Source organism: Neomonachus schauinslandi, chromosome 9 (assembly GCF_002201575.2).
Source record: "Neomonachus schauinslandi chromosome 9, ASM220157v2, whole genome shotgun sequence".
Classification (NCBI taxonomy): domain Eukaryota; kingdom Metazoa; phylum Chordata; class Mammalia; order Carnivora; family Phocidae; genus Neomonachus; species Neomonachus schauinslandi.
Genome location: NC_058411.1, coordinates 39,509,666 through 39,529,238, shown reverse-complemented (window position 1 = coordinate 39,529,238; position 19,573 = coordinate 39,509,666). Strand labels below are relative to the sequence as shown.

At 42.2% G+C, this 19,573-nt stretch overlaps 1 protein-coding gene across 1 annotated transcript in view; it reads right to left on the bottom strand.

Moving 5' to 3' along the window:
• The window catches only part of RTN1 (reticulon 1), a 214,739-nt gene that overhangs the window by 94,371 nt on the left and 100,795 nt on the right, over positions 1–19,573 (bottom strand). Inside the window, exon 2 of the mRNA XM_021701360.1 lies at positions 993–1,766. Coding sequence (XP_021557035.1) covers positions 993–1,766 — 774 coding nt within the window. The remainder of the gene's footprint in view (positions 1–992; positions 1,767–19,573) is intronic.

Genomic DNA, 19,573 nt, shown 5'->3' with positions numbered 1-19,573 from the left:
AATAAATAAATAAAATCTTAAAAAAAAAAAAAAAAAACTTAGAATGCCAGCCACTAGAGGCTGGGGAAGATCCAAGGACCTCTCATTGTCCTCTCCATCCTGATGCCTCATGAACATTGAAAAGAGGTAGACATGCAAAGGCTTCACTTTTGCCACCCAGGATGGGGTGGTACAGGGTGGGGTGGGGACCCTCCTGTTACCATTCTGGCCTGTCACCTGGGTACAGGAGAATCCTTTGAATTTGAGAGGATATACGGTTTAACACCCTGCCTTGGGTCACAGTAGGAGAATTTTCAAGTTGACAAAGATCAGAGCTTAGTGAATTCTGAACTTTTTTATTCTAATGAAATAAATCCTCTAAGTTTAAAAAATAAAACTGTATGCAGAACTTCAACAAAGTAAAAAGACAAAAAATGACCCTGCTGAGGTTGAAGGAAGAAGAAGAGTATCCTTTTTTTTTTTTAGGTTTCCTCTCACTGCCCATGTCCCCCTAAAGACTCTGAAGTGCACCCCAGCCCCCCTTCATTGTACAGGCTTGGAGCTGGGACGAGGAATGTGCAATGCCCTGTTCCCGGTGGCCCAGCTGGTCTGGGGAGGACAGGCATGGTGCTCTCTGTGTGACGCCTCCAAGGACACGGAAGTCCATGTGGGAAGCTAACTAAAAGCAGACACCACCTCCCTCTCTGCTCTGAATGGTGGAGCCACATGAGGATTTCCCTGTTCCAGTGTGTCATCCTTACCTCTCCCCTCAAACGAAGAAAGAAACACTTTACAAGACAAATCTGACAGGACTTCCAGGGAAATCCCAGATCTCAAGCTTAGTACCATGAGCACAAGACTGAAAAAGTTGTATGTTAATTAAATCCAGTTAAACTGAGCCTTAAAGGGACCCTATAGTAAAATATTTTGAATACAGATTCGCATTCCTTTAATATTCAGATCTCCATATCCTGAGTTTTCCCAAGGCAGGGAACACCGACTGGATCCCTTACCTGTCCCGGAAGACGGGGGCGTGACAGACCCCGGGCTGTCATCTTCAGGTTCTGAGACGGTGACCGTGGGGACTGTGTCAGGACTTGGTTTCAGACAGATACCTTGCTTCTCGGGGGTCTTCTCTTGGGTCGTGGTTTCAACAGAAGGCTCGATTTCAGTCAGCGTGATTTTGACAGGGGCAGTGATCAGAGGAGCCCTGTGCTGTTCTTCAGAGAGATCATCTATGTAGGGTGCAAACGTTGATTCTTCAAATAAATGGTCCTTGAGGATTTTTCCCTCCACAGGAACTGGTTTCTCTGGTTCACGGGCCTCCTCAGATTTTGTTGAGATATCAGTGTCCTTATTCTTAAAGTCCGAGCCTTTCTCTTCCAACGTGGGGTGACATTGCTCCCGATATTTCACCTCCTCTGGCCTGGTTATGTCAATGTATTTATAGGCTTCTGCTTTCATCTGGTCCAGGGGGTCTGCTAAGATCTTGTTCACTTCAGTGGACTCTGCCGGAGTCATCTCAATTCCCGAATCAGAACTAAATAAGCCACGAGGCTCCGTCCCAGGTACATCTGCTAAGGAGGGCCCGGGGGTACTCAACTCCTCAGGGCTATCAGAAGTGGTGGCTTGGCCATTTTCCTTCTGAAGAATTCCCGTGAAATATGTAGAATCCTCCCGAGGTGGGTAACAGATGTTGGAAATCAGAGACGTGTAACACGATCCTTCCCCATCTTTTGATGCTGTTGAAAAGGTATGATCCATGGCACTGGAGACATCTGCCGTACCTATGAATCAAAACAGCAGCAGACAGTGAGTGGGCGCCTGGCTTCGGTTCTCTCTCCTGCCTAACCCCCCCCACCCACCCCTGTCCTGTGGAGACACGGCTTCCTTTCCCCTAAAGCCCTGGGAGTTCCCTCGGAGCACACTCATGTTCGTTTTCCTTGTCTCCCTCCCAGCCCACGGCACTGGTGTCTTCCTGGTGGCAGAGCACACAGGTCCACATGAGTAGTTGGGAACAGATCCCAGAGGAGTAGAAAGCTGATGTTTCAAAATCTACTATCTCAATATACAGTGACTTGGTCCTTCTTGGTATTTTTCAGCAGAGGCCCTCTTTGTATCTCAAGTATTAATGACTCTTTAAATATAGCTGGAAAGGTAGGCTAATTCAGGTTTGTAGATGCAAAAATGGGATAGCCGAGTGGGGAGAGGGGCTGCTCTTGGAGACTCAGAGAGCTGGGAAAGGCCTCAAGAGACCCTCTGGCCTGGCCCTTTCAGTCAGGGACACCTGCTTCACCTGGACAGATGCTGTCCCTTCTCTTTTTAAAGGTCCTCAGCTAAAGGGACTCCTAGTTTTCCAGTGGCCTCATCCCAAAGTGGTATCACTTCAATAAGCGCTTCCCTATTTCTGCAGTTTTCTCCTCATTTTGTTTTCCTCCTCATTCACCCACCTACTGCCCATTTTCTACCTTCCAGGGATATTCAAAATGACCCACTGGGAATTTCTTGGTTCCACTGGTGGTGTTAAGGGCAAAACAAGTTTCTAAAGTTTGAGTCTATGCAATGTTTTCACTTGGCCTTTACTCTACTCATAAACCAGCCCCAAAATTCACTAATAGCAAGAAGAAGAGGAGAACCCTCTATAATTTTTCTTTGCTATAAAATGCTGCCAGAGGGGAAAAAAAAACCTAACATTTATTGAGGCTTTATCTTGTGTTAAGCAGTGGGATTTTACCTAATTCTCAAAACTCTTTTATAAACTAAGCCCCACACTCTCAACCCATCACACACATATACACACACAAACACACACGAAGCCCTTAGGACAACTCAAAGAATATTCCAGGGCATCAATCCATAAAAGTAAAAAAAAAAAGTAGTAGCAGTAATATAATAATATTAATAGCTAATATCTGCGTGTTTGCCATGCATCAGAGATAGTTCCAAGCTTTTAATTAATATTTACTCACTTAATCATCAAAGCAATCCTAGAAGATGGGTGCTATCATTAGCCACATTTTACAGACAAGGACATCCCAGCCAAGATTCAAACCCAAGAAGTTTCAAAGTCAGTAAACATGCCCTAACACCCTCTGCACCTCCTTAAATCAGTTTGTGAAGTTTTCTTCAAAGGAATTTTGACACTTCTCCAAAGAAGACATACAAATGGCTAACAGACACATGAAAAAATGTTCATCATCATTAGCCATCAGGGAAATTCAAATCAAAACCACACTGAGATACCACCTTACACCAGTTAGAATGGCAAAAATGGACAAGGCAAGAAACAACAAATGTTGGAGAGGTTGTGGAGAAAGGGGAACCTTCTTACACTGTTGGTGGGAATGAAAGTTGGTACAGCCACTTCGGAAAAAAGTGTGGAGGTGCCTCAGAAAATTAAAAATAGAGCTACCCTATGACCCAGCAATTGTGCGACTGGGTATTTACCCCAAAGACACAGATGTAGTGGAAAGAAGGGCCATATGCACCCCAATGTTCATAGCAGCAATGTCCGCAATAGCCAAACTGTGGAAAAGAGCCGAGATGCCCTTCAACAGATGAATGGATAAAGAAGATGTGGTCCAAATAGACAATGGAATATTACTCAGCCATCAGAAAGGATGAATACCCAACTTTTACATCAACATGGATGGGACTGGAGGAGATTATGCTAAGTGAAATAAGTCAAGCAGAGAAAGTCAATTATCATATGGTTTCACTTATTTGTGGAACATAAGGAATAGCATGGAGGACATTAGGAGAAGGAAGGGAAAAAGGGGGGGGGCAGAATTGGAGGGAGAGATGAACCATGAGAGACTATGGACTCTGAGAAACAAACAGGGTTTTAGAGGGAAGAGGGGTGGGGGGATGGGTTAGTCCGGTGATGGGTATTAAGGAGGGCACATACTGCCTGGAGCACTGCGTGTTACACGAAAACAATGGATCGTGGATCACCACATCAAAAACCAATGATGTATTGTATGGTGACTAACATAACTTACCAAAATAAAATTTAAAAAAAAGAAAAGAAAAGGTGCAGATGGGGGCAGGATTTTACAGATGGGCAGATTTTTTTTTACATTATGCAAATCAATTGCAACCTCATTGCCTGCAGGTGACCTTTGTTTGGTGTGTCTACAAGGGGCCGGGAGCTATGTTGGATTGTGTTAGGCCTAGGTGACAAGGGGACACAGTGATGGCACTTGCCTCCTGTGATATTGTAATGTCTAATAAATATATATTTGAGCTTCAAAAAAAAAGGAATTTTGAATCAGTTTTATTACAAATAAACTTGGCTTTTGTCTTCTTCTAGCTCTCTTCTTGGTGACTCAACCCACTGGTCATCTATGGGGAATGGAAAAGCACACCGCCTCTAGCACCTTCCACCCTGGCACCTGCTGTTTTCCTTCCCTGGAGCTCTCTTCCCCCAGATACCTGCCTACCTCACCCCTTCACCACCAAGTCTGCTCAAATGTCACCTTCTTAAGGAAGATGACCCCGACCACTCTCTCTCCAAGTGTGACCGGCCCTCCCCTCCCTACTCCCTGGCAATCCTGTGCCCTCCTACACTTCTCTCTACCTTTTCTTTTTCCCATAACTCTTGTCTCCTTCTAAAATACCACTTAATTAACCGATTTATTTATTACCTATTTATTGATTGTTGAGGTATGTTCTATGAGGGCAGGAATGTTTGAATATTTTGTCCACTAAGGCAGCCCAACACCTAGAACGGGGCCTGGCACACAATAAGTGCTCAAATACTTGCCAAATAAAAGAAGGTATTTTGAAGTTTAGAATAAAACACACATAACAGGATTGTGTGAGAAGACAGGTTGGAAGTATTTTAAAGCTTCTTTCATGATATGGGCTCAGTCCACATGTAGACCTCACTAGAGGCAGGGGAATCAATCCATTTTCTTAAACTGAGCCAAATACCCTTAAATACCCTTAAAGTTTCTCTAGGTTCTAACTTACTGAAATGTGTATACATTACATAGTGCCTATCAGATAGAAATTATGAAAACAGAAAGTCCTTCCAGACAGTAAATTATGTGAGAGTCCTGTGGGACTGTTAGAACAGAAAAGCCAAGCTGAGCCTCAAGGCTCAGGAAAGCCAATTAATTCTTGTCAGAGCTTCCTGCAGAGCTGGCAGATGTGAGAGCTGAGGCAGGAGCAAAAGCCAGTTGCCCCAAGTTGGAACAAATATTGCTACATTGTTAAATACAAATCCACCAAATAAAAGTGCTTTCCTTGTCTGGGCTAGAAATGACTACTTCCTTTACATAACTAGGGATTACTTGGAATGTCTGACTTCCTCATTCTCTCTGGCTGTTTCCCTGTCATCTAGAAGTCTGATTTGTGTGGAGGCAGATGTACCTGAGAGTCAATGTGTGGACCCAGGGATGCTCCCTCTGGAGGCAGCTGGACCAGAGGGCACAGTAAATTCAGTTACCTGGATGCATTTAAAATGGGATTGAACTTTAAATTTTCAATTTGCAAGGAATTTTTCTGGAATGTACTTATAATAAAAAACTGAAGGATTCACAGGCCTCCATTTCTGGCCACAAGCTAAGTGGAAGAAGAATGAAAACAAGCCAAGACTACTGTTATTGGAGCACACGTGTGGATATAATCAGGCTTTTGTGTCCACCCATGTCAGATCAGAAATACTAATCATGAGCTAGACAAATTCAGTAATTTCATCAAGGGTGGGTGTTTTGTTTTGTTTTTTATATCTTTAATTCTCTGGCAGTGCTAAAGAATGAGATGGTAAAGATGACTTGCAGAAGATGGTCTTATAGTCCCCAAGGAAAGTTTCAAGCCTCAGATCCTTTAGTTCTTAAACTCTGACTCATCCTCCCAGAATTGAGCTCCTTGGATTGGTGGCCTACAACTTAATTTTGAATTCTGGTTCTACCACTATCAGTTGGGAGACTGTGGAAGCCTCTCTGTGCATCAGTTTATTCATTTTGAAAATGGGGGCAGGAATGGCTCCTCTTGGATCGGGCTGTTACAAGGATTAAATGACATAAGGCACTTAGCTCTTCGCCTGGCACATAGCACGCCCTCAATAAATGAGAGCTATGGATTTTATTATTACCTCTATTTTCCAAAGAGGATACTAGCCATTTCCAACACATTCCCACCTGTCTATTAGTTTGGTACTTTATCCGTAATGAGGTGCAATTGGGGTCTTTTGGGCAAGGAGTTAAATCAAGCCAAACCATACACATGTTGCACTCTGGGGTCTGCCTTAGATGCTCAAGTCCCCGGAGTGCAAGGCCATGGCTGTCTGCACAGCATCACGAGCAGGTGGTTGCTTCTTAAGTACTTTCTAGGGATGCAATGGACATAGATCCATAGACATGGTGATGACTGACCTGAATGTGAAAAGTTGAAACTTACCAAGACAATAGACAGAAAAGGAACAGAAGTATTCAGTGTCCATGGATGAGCTTTCTCCCTTGTGGATGGAGCTCATTCTGACTCCTCAAGGCAAAGAGAAGGGGTCTAGGCTTTAAGATGATGCTTTATAATTCAGTAAAGCCCCTCTTACTGCTTTGAAATGGAAACAGAGAACGCCAGAAAGATAGACTGATTATACCAAAAGGTTTTCTCAGCACAGAGGTAGATATGCTCCATTAGAGAAATCTGGTTTACCTACCTCCCAGGATTAAAAGCAAAACAAAACAGAAAACACCAATTATTGTTTGAATAGAGCCAATATTTACAGATACAGGGGACATTAGTCCCATTAAATTGAGAAATATATTTTTAAGAGGGGGGGGGCCAATATAAAAAATCTGGAATGTCAGTGGGGGTGGGGAGAGAGATACAGATTAAAATTCAAGAATTAGAGGCCAGAAGCAGTGACCCGGAATGAATCTGCATTCATTTCCCCCACAATCGTTTGCCCGTAGGCTGCCTGTGTGATGGATGGCTGTAGCCTGCAGAGTTTAGGCTGTAAGGCTTTTTCCCTGAAACTCCCACTCATCTTTTCTGGGTGCTGAGATATCAGCAGGCCCACAGGATGGAGGCTGTGACACATGTGACAACAGAGCCATTTATGAGGGATGAATATACCAGGGAGGCTCCAGGAGCCTCTCTGTCACCTAGAAAACATTCTCCTTCTCAAATTAAGTGGTCTGTGATTTAACATGAAAAATGGGTGTTGAAAAATCCAGGTATACCCATTCTTTATAATTTTAATTATGTGATTATTTAATAAAGTTAAAAAAAGAGAGAGAGAGAGAGAAAAAGAAAGAAAAACGAGCCTGCGTTCTCCAGCAAAAGACTCTAAGCCAAAGCTGGTGGCAAGTTTGGGGGTTTAAGAATATGAGTAACTACTCTTTCTTTCCCCAATTTCCTGCCTTATTTAAAACTTCCTGTCAGAAGAATAGATTTAGATGTTGAGATTGCAAAATTAATGTTTAATAAAAAATGATTCAGCAAGGGTTTGTTTTTTTGTGGGTGTCCCCCCCCGCCATATGAAAAGCTAGGACTTGCACTGCTTGTGGAATTTTCACATTAGCAGAAAATTCTGTTAGTGGAAAAAACCTGGCCTGGCAGACAAACCACTGTCTAAGTTTCTCGGACAGTTCTCAGCAGTGCCTTGGAATGCACAAAGCCACAGAGCACCAAGATGGAATGGGAGTAGAAATTCTAAAGAGCTTGGAAATGTGGGATATAGTTTGCCTGCTGTCTAAAGGTGAAAATGTGATTCTATGACCTTCTTTGGGGGCACCTGGGTGGCTCAGTCGTTAAGCGTCTGCCTTCAGCTCAGGTCATGATCTCAGGGTCCTGGGATCGAGCCCCACATCGGGCTCCCTGCTCCACGGGAAGCCTGCCTCTCCCTCTCCCGCTCCCTCTGCTTGTGTTCCCTCTTTCGCTGTGTCTCTCTCTGTCAAATAAATAAATAAAAATCTTTAAAATATGACCTTCTTTGGGGGACAATCATTTTTGGGAGGAGAGGGGAGGTAAATATTTGTAATTCACTTAGATCTTAAGAAAAAGTCCTTCAAACCCTACATAGACTTCCCATTTCCTTTTTAAACAGCTTTATTGGTTATGTGAATTATATTCACAAACCATAAAATTCCCTCGTAAAGTGTTGAGTCCAGCAGTTTTTGTATATTCACAGAGTTATACAACCATCATCACTATCAGTTCTACCCACCTAACTCAGATGCATTCTACCCTGATGCTTTCAATACAGAGAAAGCTCTCAGTTACCCCTGCCATGCAAAGAATTACCTTTGGGACATAAACAAGAGCAATCCCATCCTATTTATCATTTGTTGATAGAATATTGCTCTCTGATTTCCAAAGAGGAAAATAACTGGTTTTGGTCACCTGACTTCAATGCTATGTATACATGGATAGTAGAAAAAAAAAAGGTATACTATATTTTGTTTGTACATTAATGTTTCATTTGCTCTCCCTCCTGCCCCCCCCCCCCCCGCCCACCACGTAGAATCATCTAGCTAATCCCCATAGTTCCTTTTACATGATCTTTCTCCCTTACTTCCCATTCCATAGCTACCTTCTCAGCTGGACTCTAACCACCTTCCCCTTGAATGACTCATAGGTTCCTAAGTGTCTGGCTTCCAGGCTCACCTCTTCTGTGTTCCACCCTGCACGTGGCTACCATATGCCTCTCCCTAAAACACTACTTTCATATGTCACTTCTCTACTCCAAAGTCTCTGGTGGCTATCTCTGCCCATCCATTCGCTTAGAATTCAGGATCCTCTTCAATGAGGTCCCAGTCTGCCTTGATGGTTTTATTTCTGAGCCTGCTCAGGAAACACACTTGATCAAGCCCACAGACATGAGATTTTCAGCTTCTACAGCCTTTACTCAACCCTTCCCTTTAGGAAAGGCTCTTTCCCCAAATCCAATAAAAGCCATGGATGATGTGTCATCTCCTCTAGGAAGTCTCCCCCTACTTCCCCACCTCTCAGTGCTTTCTCCCTCATCCCCACTCCAAGGGCCATGACCATTTATTTAGGGCTCATTGGCTTTTCTGCCTTTGTTGTCAGCTATCTTTTTCTGCATACTTGTGGAAAACCATGTCTTATACTTCTTCATATCCCTGAGTTCCTAGTGCTTTGCATATGGTACACACTCAGTAATTACTGTGGATGTGGATGACTACCTCCATATTACCATCTGACTGAGTCACATTCAAGAGCTCTTAGAATGAGCTTTACCATTAATCATGTATTACTCCAATTTAAAATTTACTCAACGCTTAACCATTGCGAAGCACCAAAATGAAGGACATTCTTATGATTATGTAGGCTTAGTAACCTACTGTGTCACAAACATTCACAATGAAGCCATTGTTTGTAAACAGGAGTTCAGGTCCCCCTGGCTGCTTATGGCAGTGATGCTAGAGGGGATCAGAACTGGAGCAGGGAGGTCCTATATGGGGCCCAGACATTTAATATATCCTGATTTATCTTTCTGGTCAGGCATGGTGTTATCAGAAGAAAGTAAAGAAGGATCAAAATGGTTCTCTGAGGGGCGCCTGGGTGGCTCAGTCAGTTAAGCGACTGACTCTTGATTTCAGCTCAAGTCATAATCTCAGGGTCATGAGATCAAACCCCACCCCACCCCCGCCAACCTTTGGGCTCCATGTTCCACGCTCAGCGGGGAGTCTGCTTAAGATTCTCTCCCACTCCCTTTGCCTCTCCCCACCTCAAGAGTGCACTCTCTCTCTAAAAAATTTAAAAAGGGTGGGGGGTGGCTTCTCTGAAGTCATCTAATCCCAGGATCTCATCCACAAGATTAAGATTGACCATTTCCCAACTTTAGTTTGAATATTTGCATTGATGGCATCTCACTGCTTACTATGCAAACCTAATTATTAGTAAGTGTTGTAGTTAAGAGCCTATGCCCTGGGGTGAAGTGCAGGACTTTGAATACTGACTCCACCATTACCTGGTTGTGTGAACAGGGGCAGATTTCCTAATGCCTTTGTGCTTCAGTTTCATCTATTAACCCAATAATTACCACCTCCTAGGATTTTTGCAAAGACTAAAGGAGATATTGGAATCAAAGCACAAAGCATTATGCTGATACATACGAAGGACTCATTATTGTTTTTAAAATTTAACTTAAATATACCTCCCTATTGCTTTCAGCCTTCAGTCCCAGGTTTGTCTTCACATTCTATTAGTGAAAACAGACACCTCAAATAATTAGTAAACAATATGGCATATAAAGAGCTAATCCCCTAAAATACAGTGAGTTCCTAGAAACCAAGAAGAAAAAGCCATCAATCCATTTACTTAATAATAGACAAAGGACAAGAATAAACACTCTGCATGGAAAAGTCAATATAAATAACCCCAGAACATAAAAATCCAAGTTAAAACAACCCCAAAAATAACATTTCCCCATTTTGCAGACTGGGTAAAACTCAAAAACTGTTTGGCTATACACTCTTTGGTGAGACTGGGGGAAACCGGCATTCTCATCCAAAGCACAGCCTGGTGGGATTGGTGTGATATGCCCCTGGGGAGGGCAATTTGGCAGTGTCTAGCCACGTTATAAATTCATTTACTCTTTGAGTCAGCACTCTTACAGAAATTATTCTATAGACATACTTGCACATGCTTATTTATTTTTTTAAATAACCCTCTTTTATTTATTTTTAACTTTTTTAAAGCTTTTATTTATTTATTTGCCAGAGAGAGAGCACAAGCAGGGGGAGCGGCAGGCAGAGGGAGAGGGAGAAGCAGACTCCCCACTGAGTAGGGAGCCCCATGTGGGGCTCGATCCCAGGACCCTGGGATCATGACCTGAGCTGAAGGCAGCCGCTTAACCGGCTGAGCCACCCAGGTGCCTCTATCCACAAACTTTTTAATTTAACTTAATTTAATTTTAATTCCAGTGTAGTTAACATACAGTGTTATATTAGTTTCCGGTCTATAATACAGTGATTCAACACTTCCGTACATCACCCGGTGCTCATCAGGACAAGTGCGCTTCTTAATCCCCATCACCCCACCCATCTCCCCTCTGGTCACCGTCAGTTTGTTCTCTAGAGTTAAGAATCTTTCTTGGTTCACAAACTTTTACACCTGCCACCCTGCACTATTAGCATGTTGCATTTGCAGCTAACCAAAACATATGGGTATATAAGTTGGTTTTTTTTCCTCTAAATGACTGTATAATTTCAAAGTGTAATTTTAGCCATAGTACTGGGTGTACTTCATCAGCTTGAAAGACGTTAAATTCGGAGGCAAAGAATATTCATGATAATTGCCTATGACCTGCATCTATCACTTAGAACACATTGAAGAAGACCCTAGAAAGGGGACTTACCTCAGTATGGAATAATCCACAAAATCAAGCTAATGCTGATGCTGGAGTGAGGGTCTTCTCATTAGAATGTGTCTTATAAAGGGAAATGTATGGCCACAAAGCCCGGGCCATCCTTGTAGGGCTGTCACCAGTCCACACTGTGTATTGACAAAAAAAAAAAAAAAAAAAAGATATTCTTCTTCGGGTGGACACAGATCTATGCCACAGGCTTGCATCCTCTGCTGAAGGTCTTGGATTTTGTGCCAGTGTTGGGAATTGAACATAGGTCACAAAGGTCACTGGGATCTAAGACAATGTCATGTAAAGCTGTGAGAGGTACATAAGGACAAATGAGGATGTCAACTGAGGGATAATAGTGTTAGAAAGATGACATGGCACGTGATGCGTCATGACGTGGTATGAAGTTGGTGACGGCATGCCGTGGTGCGGGGTGGTGTGCGTTGTGGTGCTGTGTATGTGCTGTGTCCTGGTAGCATGACACGACATGGCGTATGGTGCGCTGTGCTTCCGGCTATGGCATTTGGGGACAGAAAAATCACAGGCGTCAAGAGCACTTGGAGTTCCATCTCCATCAAGTTACTGACCTTTAATGTCATTAAACTCTCAGGAAAAGAGGAAGATAATCACAGTAACTAACATTTAAGTTACATGCTTATTATGCTCCAAACAAGATAATTGAATGGATTGTCTCATTTTAAGCTTCAACAATTTATGAGGCATTTTTTTTTTTTTAATCACACTCATGCTATTGACGAAGACACTGAAGCTTTGAGAGGTCAAGGAATTTGCTCTGAGGAACACAACCAGAAATGACAGGACCAGAACTTGGACTTAGGGCAATCGGACTGCAAAGTAGATGCCGTTAGCACTATTCTCAGAATTGCTTCAAGGACTAAAGTAGACTGAACGGTTTGTGGCTGGCTTCTTAAGCAAAGCTAGATGGATCTGATTTGGAGTCACGTCACAGCTAATAATGCAGCCAAGTAGAAAGAAATTGTCTCTGCACAATCTCTGCACAAAGCAGACTCAGTGGCTGATCAATGTTCATTTCTTACATAAATCGTTAAGTGGTTGTGGCAAGAAAGTGTGTGTTCTAGGACTTATGATTTAACTGAGAGTATCTCAAAGTGGATTTTAAAAACTCTTAGGATGGGGCACCTGGGTGGCTCAGTCGGTTAAGCGTCTGCCTTCGGCTCAGGTCATGATCCCGGGGTCCTGGAATCGAGCCCTGTGTCAGGCTCCCTGCTCAATGGGGATCCTGCCTCTCCCTCTGCCACTCCCCCTCTGCCCCTCTCCCTGCTTGTGCTCTCTCTCTCTCAAATAAATAAATAAAATCTTTAAAAAAATAAAAAATAAAAACTGAGGCTGACTGCTTTTTTGAGGTACATTGGTAGAAGAGGCTTTTATTTTGAAATGTAATTATCAGTAGCTCCCATTTTGCTTTTATACAGCATTTCTTCCTCCTCAGGTTTTCAAAATCTAACACCTATGTTTTGCTATTCATGGAATATTTGAAATTTAATTTGGGGTTTTGAGCATTCCTAATTTCAAACATTATCTCATATTGGAACATATCTTATAAAACAGAAATAAGTGAATGACATCTTGGGACAAATTAGCTTAAAACAGCAATTTGGGGCACATCAGTTGGCAGACCCTTTGACTTTCACACACACTCATACACGGAGTCAAGATCAAAATATATGTAGAAAATGTATTCTAATAGGTGTATAGAAAATAGTGCCAGAGGTAGCTATACTAACCAAGGAAAGTGACAAAAAGATTAATGTTCTGTATCAACAGAGTATTCATTTTGCTCCTCTGAGCTCTCTGATCTATGGGTTGAGGTAAAGTGTGTGCTGCAAGCAAGACAATAACTCAGCCATCGATGTGCCAGAGTTTGGGAGTATTGATTGGCTCTCAGTGCTAAGTCAGGAAACCATAGCAAGATTTCTTTTCTTCCCACTTTCTTTCCTTTTATCCCCAGGAAGAAAAAGGACAATAAACAACAAGCAATAAATTCAAAACATCCATAATTTCTGAAATTCATGCAAAATTTCAATCAGCTGCACATTCTAAGGGGGTAACTAAAATATCGCGTTTTTCTAGTGTAACCTACCTAAGTGATCCATAAAAATGCATTGTGGGGTTTTTCTTTAAATTTTTTTTTAAGTAGGCTCCACACTGGGCTTTGAACTCACGACCCTGAAAGCAAGACCTGAGCTGAGATCAAGAGTCAGACACTTAACTGAGCCACCCAGGCACCCTTATATTGTGTTTTTAGGAATTTGGAGAAGGGCTGCTATTGAGAAAATAGTAAGACTCGGGGGCTTTGAAAATGGTATCATTTTAGAGAGGCAAAGGGAAGCAGTTGGAAGTTATTTTAGGGGCAGAAATAATAGCAAAGTCAAGAGCAAAATAATGAGTAGGAAAGAATTCCAACTCCAACAGAAGAGTTTGGGAAGCAGAGGAAACTCAGGCCAGAAGGAGTGGCTGGGATTATGGAGTCAGCATGAGGGCTTTATAAAGATGGTGGGACATAGGGATCCAGTGATTGTTTTAGAGCAATTAGTCCAAAAATAGCTTCTGCAATGGTAGCATATAGGTTTGGGGGTCATGTCAAATAAATTTGTGATTTTTTTAAATTATAAAAGTAATAATACATGATCACTATACAATTTTTTAGAAATATAGACATACACAAATTAAAAAGTTTCAGTTCCTATCCCTACTTCCGGGTCTCTCTGAGAGAGAGAAAGAGATCTACTTTATATTTGAAAAGTCAGTATTCCATAGAATGAATGTTCTAAAATTCATTTAAGCATTCCCCTTCTGTTGAGCATTTATGATGTCACCATTCTTTTGTTGTTATAACTATGGTACAGTGAACATCCTTTGAGTATATGACTTTTTGATAGGACCACTGACGCTCAAGAATGTAAATATTTTTAACCGTCTTTTTACTTTACTACACAGCTATTTGAAAATGGCCTAGTAAAACATTCTTCTTTGTGTCAAAATGGAAGAATTAGAAGAAAACGAAGCAAAGAAGGAGCAGGATTCAACAGTATGGAGGCTAAGAAAAAGTGGTTCCAGCAGATGCTATGAAAAAACAGTAAACATCCACCAGGACTTGCATTGAAGGACAGCCTGGAATTCCAGACCTCAGACCCAACAGCTCTCAAAGAAACAGGAGAAGGTGGGTTCAAAAGAAGGACTTTACTACAGAAGTGCCTGTTTAGGAAAATGTCACAGAACTGAAGGGATTGAAGCTCCATCTTGAAGGATGTGGAGAATTCATATAGGCTAAAAAATAGGTAAAGAATGTCTAAGGACGGAAGTGTTGGTGCTTTGATGTTCAGTCAAACACTTTCACAAAGTTATGTGGACTTCTAGATATTCCATCTGAAGTTGGACACCATCTCACAGTTACCTTTTTTGAATAGTCTGAAACAACCTGTCATGTTTGAGGTGAGAAAGTTGACTCCCTAAACAAGCTCTAGTATGTGAACAGTTAAAATTGTCTGAGAGAAACCACAAATAAATAAGAGCTTGCAGAAGATACTGCATTTCTTTGTTCTGTAAGATCTCATAAAATGAGAGCAGAAGCCTCCATCAAATGTGTCCTGGAAGAGGAACCAGCAACCAATTACTATGTCAATAATTCAATATAAGCATTAAATTTTCATGGTTTTTAAAAACTCTTTAAGATAATCTGCAGGACATCATCTACTGCATCTGGTGTTTGGAACCCTCCAATCATGACTCCTACGAATTGTACTTTGTTCCAGTTAAGGACTGAATTAACAGATTGGGCCACAAACAAAAGTCAATTCTATTTAAGTGTGTGTTTTTTAAAAATTGGTTAACAATTAGCTGGAATTTTAATCTGTCCCTCAACACAAAGTAGTTTTTCAAAATAAATGCTTCTTGAAGAGAGCAGTTGGAAAGAAAACAGAGAATCAAGTTTCCTCTTTCCTAAAGTGTGTAGAAACACGCCAGAGTGGTGGGGGGTGGGAGGGATGGGGTGGCTGGGTGATGGACACTGGGGAGGGTATGTGCTATGGTGAGCGCTATGAATTGTGTAAGACTGTTGAATCACAGACCTGTACCTCTGAAACAAATAATACATTATATGTTAAAAAAAAAAAAGAAAATAGCAGGAAGGGAGAAATGAAGGGGGGGAATCGGAGGGGGAGACAGACGATGAGAGACTGTGGACTCTGAGAAACAAACTGAGGGTTCTAGAGGGGAGGGGGGTGGTGGGATGGGTTAGCCTGGTGATGGGTATTAAAGAGGGGACGTACTGAATGGAGCACTGGGTGTTACAGGTAAACAATGAATCATGGAACACTACATCAAAAACTAATGATGTAATGTATGGTGATTAACATAACATAATAAAATTTAAAAAAATAATAAAATAAAAAATATATTAAAAAAAAAAGAAACAGGCCAGAGTTAATGTATACATTCTGTTCTATCTCTGTTTTGTTATCTTTGCTCCAAACTCATGAATATTATTCAAACCTATTACAATTGACGCTTGAAAAAAATGGGGGTTAGGGGCACCAACTCCCTGCACAGCCAAAAATCAACATATAACTGTTGAGTCCCCCAAAACTTAACTACTAATAGCCCACTGTTGACTAGAAGCCTCACCAGTAACATAAACAATTAACACGTATTTTGTATGCTATGTGGATTATATTCTGTATTTTTACAACTAAGTAAGCTAGAGAAAAGAAAATAGTAAATTATTTTAAGAAAATCATAAGAGAAAATACATTTACAGTACTATACTATATTTATCCAAAAATTCTCATATAAGTGGACCTTTGCAGTTCAAACCTAGGTTGTTCAAGGGTCAACTGTATTTTTTATTTACCTGTAAGTTTGTAAGGCAGGTGCTTTTATATTTTGAAAAGAAACCACAGGTTAAAACAGCTATACAGGGGCACCTGGGTGGCTCAGTCGGTTGGGTGTCTGCCTTCGGCTCAGGTCGTGGTCTCGGGGTCCTGGGATCGAGCCCCACATCGGGCTCCCTGCTTGGCGGAGAGCCTGCTTCTCCCTCTCCCTCTGCCTGCTTCTCTGCCTACTTGTGCTCTCTCTCTGTGTCAGATAAATAAAATCTTAAAAAAAAAACAAAACAGCTACACAATTGCTTGTTAGCTGCTGCTAATTTGTCAGAAGATCTCAGAGAGACCCTTGAAAATGATATTCATTAAGGGAATTCTGGGTTTTTTAAAGATTCTTAAAAAAATTTATTTGAGAGAGAGAGTGAGTATGCTCCAACGAGACCTGGGGAGGGGCAGGGAGAGGGACAAGCAGACTCCGTGCTGAGCTCACAGCCCGGGGAGGGTGAGGGGGGAATGGTTCTCCGGACCCTGAGATCCTGACCTGAACTGAAATCAAGAGTTCGTCCCTTAACTGACTGAGCCACCTTAGGGGTCTAAGGGAATTCTTTAATTCAATTCTTTAATACTTCAGATTTCTCCTGTAAATTGCAAAATTAACAGTTTCAGTATTATTTCTTAATATATCTTTACATCCTATATATGAATCTTTTCTTTTTGACTGGAAGAAATGGAAGAAAATTTACCATTTGTGGACTACTTGCTATGTGCCTGCCAGTCACCTTGCTAATGCTTAAAGTTTCCATCATGTCAATCAATAAATATTCTAAAGTCAAACCTAATAATGATATAACAAACCTGATTTTTACTTAAAAATCAGTATTTATTTTTCACTGTTTTTAAACTCATTCATCCAATATATACTGAGTGCCTACTATGTGCTCGTCACTTACCCCAGTTTCTGGGGGAAGAACAGTGAATGAGGTAGATGTATAGTCCCTGGCTCCACAGAAGACAGAAACAAACCATAAACAAAAAAAACACAACTATGTAGGCATGGCAGGGACTGCTAATTGTCTCCCAGTGTCTGTTCTGTCCCTCTGTCCTTCAGCAATAGACAACCTCCACCCCCCACGAATTTACCATATGGTCACCCAGCTAAATACTACACTCCCCCACTTCCCTCTAGGTATGCCAACGTGGCAGGATGTGAACAAAAGCCATTTGTGTTGCTTCTGAATCCCGTCTTTAAAGAAGAAGCTGGTTAACCTCCACCCTTTCTTTGCCCTTAACATGGGCTAGCCCACCAACGGGGTCCCACTGAGCCAGCTTTAGCAATGCAGATGGTGATGGACAAGACAGAAGGAATCAAGTCTTGGATGACCTCCTGGGACAGACCCTCACCTGCTTCTGGATTGTTACATAAGAGAGAAATAAAATTCTAGCTTGTTTGAGCCACTCTATTTTTGTATCTCTTTGTTATAGCAGCTTAGGTTGTCCTGTAACTAATACAGCAGATAAATCAAGGAACTTATAGTTATAATTAAGTGCTTTGAAGGAAATGAACAAGAAAAAATAAAAGGTTGTCAGTGGGGAGGGGTGGATTATTTTAGAGAAGATGTGCAGGCCACTGTGAGGAGGTGACATTTGAGCTGAGACCAAAGGATGAGAAGAGGCAATCGGTAGCTTTTAAATGTTACTATGGTGCCTTCAGTTCTTTGTCCTTCCCTGTGTTGTGAACTGCCCTGTTTCTCTCACTCTTGCCCACATGCCAGGGTACAGTTCCTATGCACTTACGTAAAGTCCTGGGGTAGGCCCGTTACTGGGGTACCTGATCTCTCTGATGTGCCATCGTTACCACCTTCACGTGAAAAGTCACATTCATCAGTTAACCAACCAGTGACAGACCGCTGTCTGCCGATGCATGGTTGTCTGCCTTGTCTTACAGTCACACCAGACTGGGAGCTACTTGAGGGCAAGCATGGTCCCATCGTCTCTGTATCCCTAGCACAGTACTTAGCACTTAATAAAAGTTCAATAAATTTTATTGACCGACTTGAGTTTACCAAGTAGGACTCACCAAACGTTTGAGAAATTCCCTTTTCTGTGGCAACAGGAAGATCAGATCTCAAAATGGCTCTGCCTTTTAAGACAGCTTTTCCAAAGGCCTGGTTAATGGTCCAATGATTAAAATCAGGATTGAGATCATCTGTGCTGCCCTTGGTTGGGCTGGATAACCAGCGGTAACTGAGCAGTGGCCGTACCGCAGCATGGTGGTTACATCATGGCTCTTGATCTGGTTTGCTTTGGGCATCTTTGCCCACAAGCCACAGGGCCCTGGACTGTGCCTGCAGGACTGAACATGTCCTGCCCACTCACTCCTCTGTCCTGGTCTCTACTATCAATGACTCAAGGATGGGGGGAGAGGAGACTTAGCCATGAAATGACTATACCGGGGGCCTTGAGCTTTGTCACGGACATGTTCACCTAGTCCTGTTTCCCTCCTTTCATTTAATTCCATGTGGCTCACCGTTAAACAAAATTACACTGACTAATAATAAGAATGACAACAGTCCATTTATTTCACTTCTCTATGTGCTAGCACTGTGCTGACAGCCGTCAACGCATTAACTCACTTAAACCCTGTAACAATCCTGAGGCAGGTGCCATTATTGCCCCCATTTTATAGATGAAGAAACTGAGTATTAGAGAATGTGACTTGAAAAGGCATCACACTATTCTAAGGTGAGCAGTCATCTTGGTTTGGTCAGGATCAAGGTGTTTTCCAGGACATAGGACTTTCAGTGTTAAAAGTGGGAGTATCTTGGACAAACAGAGACAAGTAGATCATCCTGTAAGTAGCTGAAGAATCTGACCCTGGGTAGTTGCATCCTAAAGCAATTGCTTTTTTTTTTTTTTTTTTTTTAAGATTTTATTTATTTGAGAGGGGGAGAGAGAGAGAAAGAAAGAGAGCAAGCACACGCAAGCACAAACGGGGGGAGGGGCAGAGGGAGAAGCAGACTATCCACTGAGGAGGGAGCCCCACGTGGGACTTAGTCCCAGGACCCTGGGATCATTACCTGAGCCGAAGGCAGACGCTTAACCGACTGAGCCACCCAGGCGCCCTAAAGCAATTGCTTTTAATTACGATGTCACACTGCTTGATTTTTTTTATGTGTTCATTATTGTTACAGACTGAATATAACCCCCCCAAATTCACATGTTGAAACCCTCCCCCCCCCCAAGGTGATGGTATTAGGAGGTGGAACTTTGGGGTGGTAATTAGACTTAGACGAGGTCTTGAGGGCAGAGCTCCCATGAATGAGATTAGTGCCCATCAGTTGTGAGAGTGCTTGCTGTCTTCTCTCCACCACGGGAGGACACAGCGAGAAGTCTGCAACCCAGG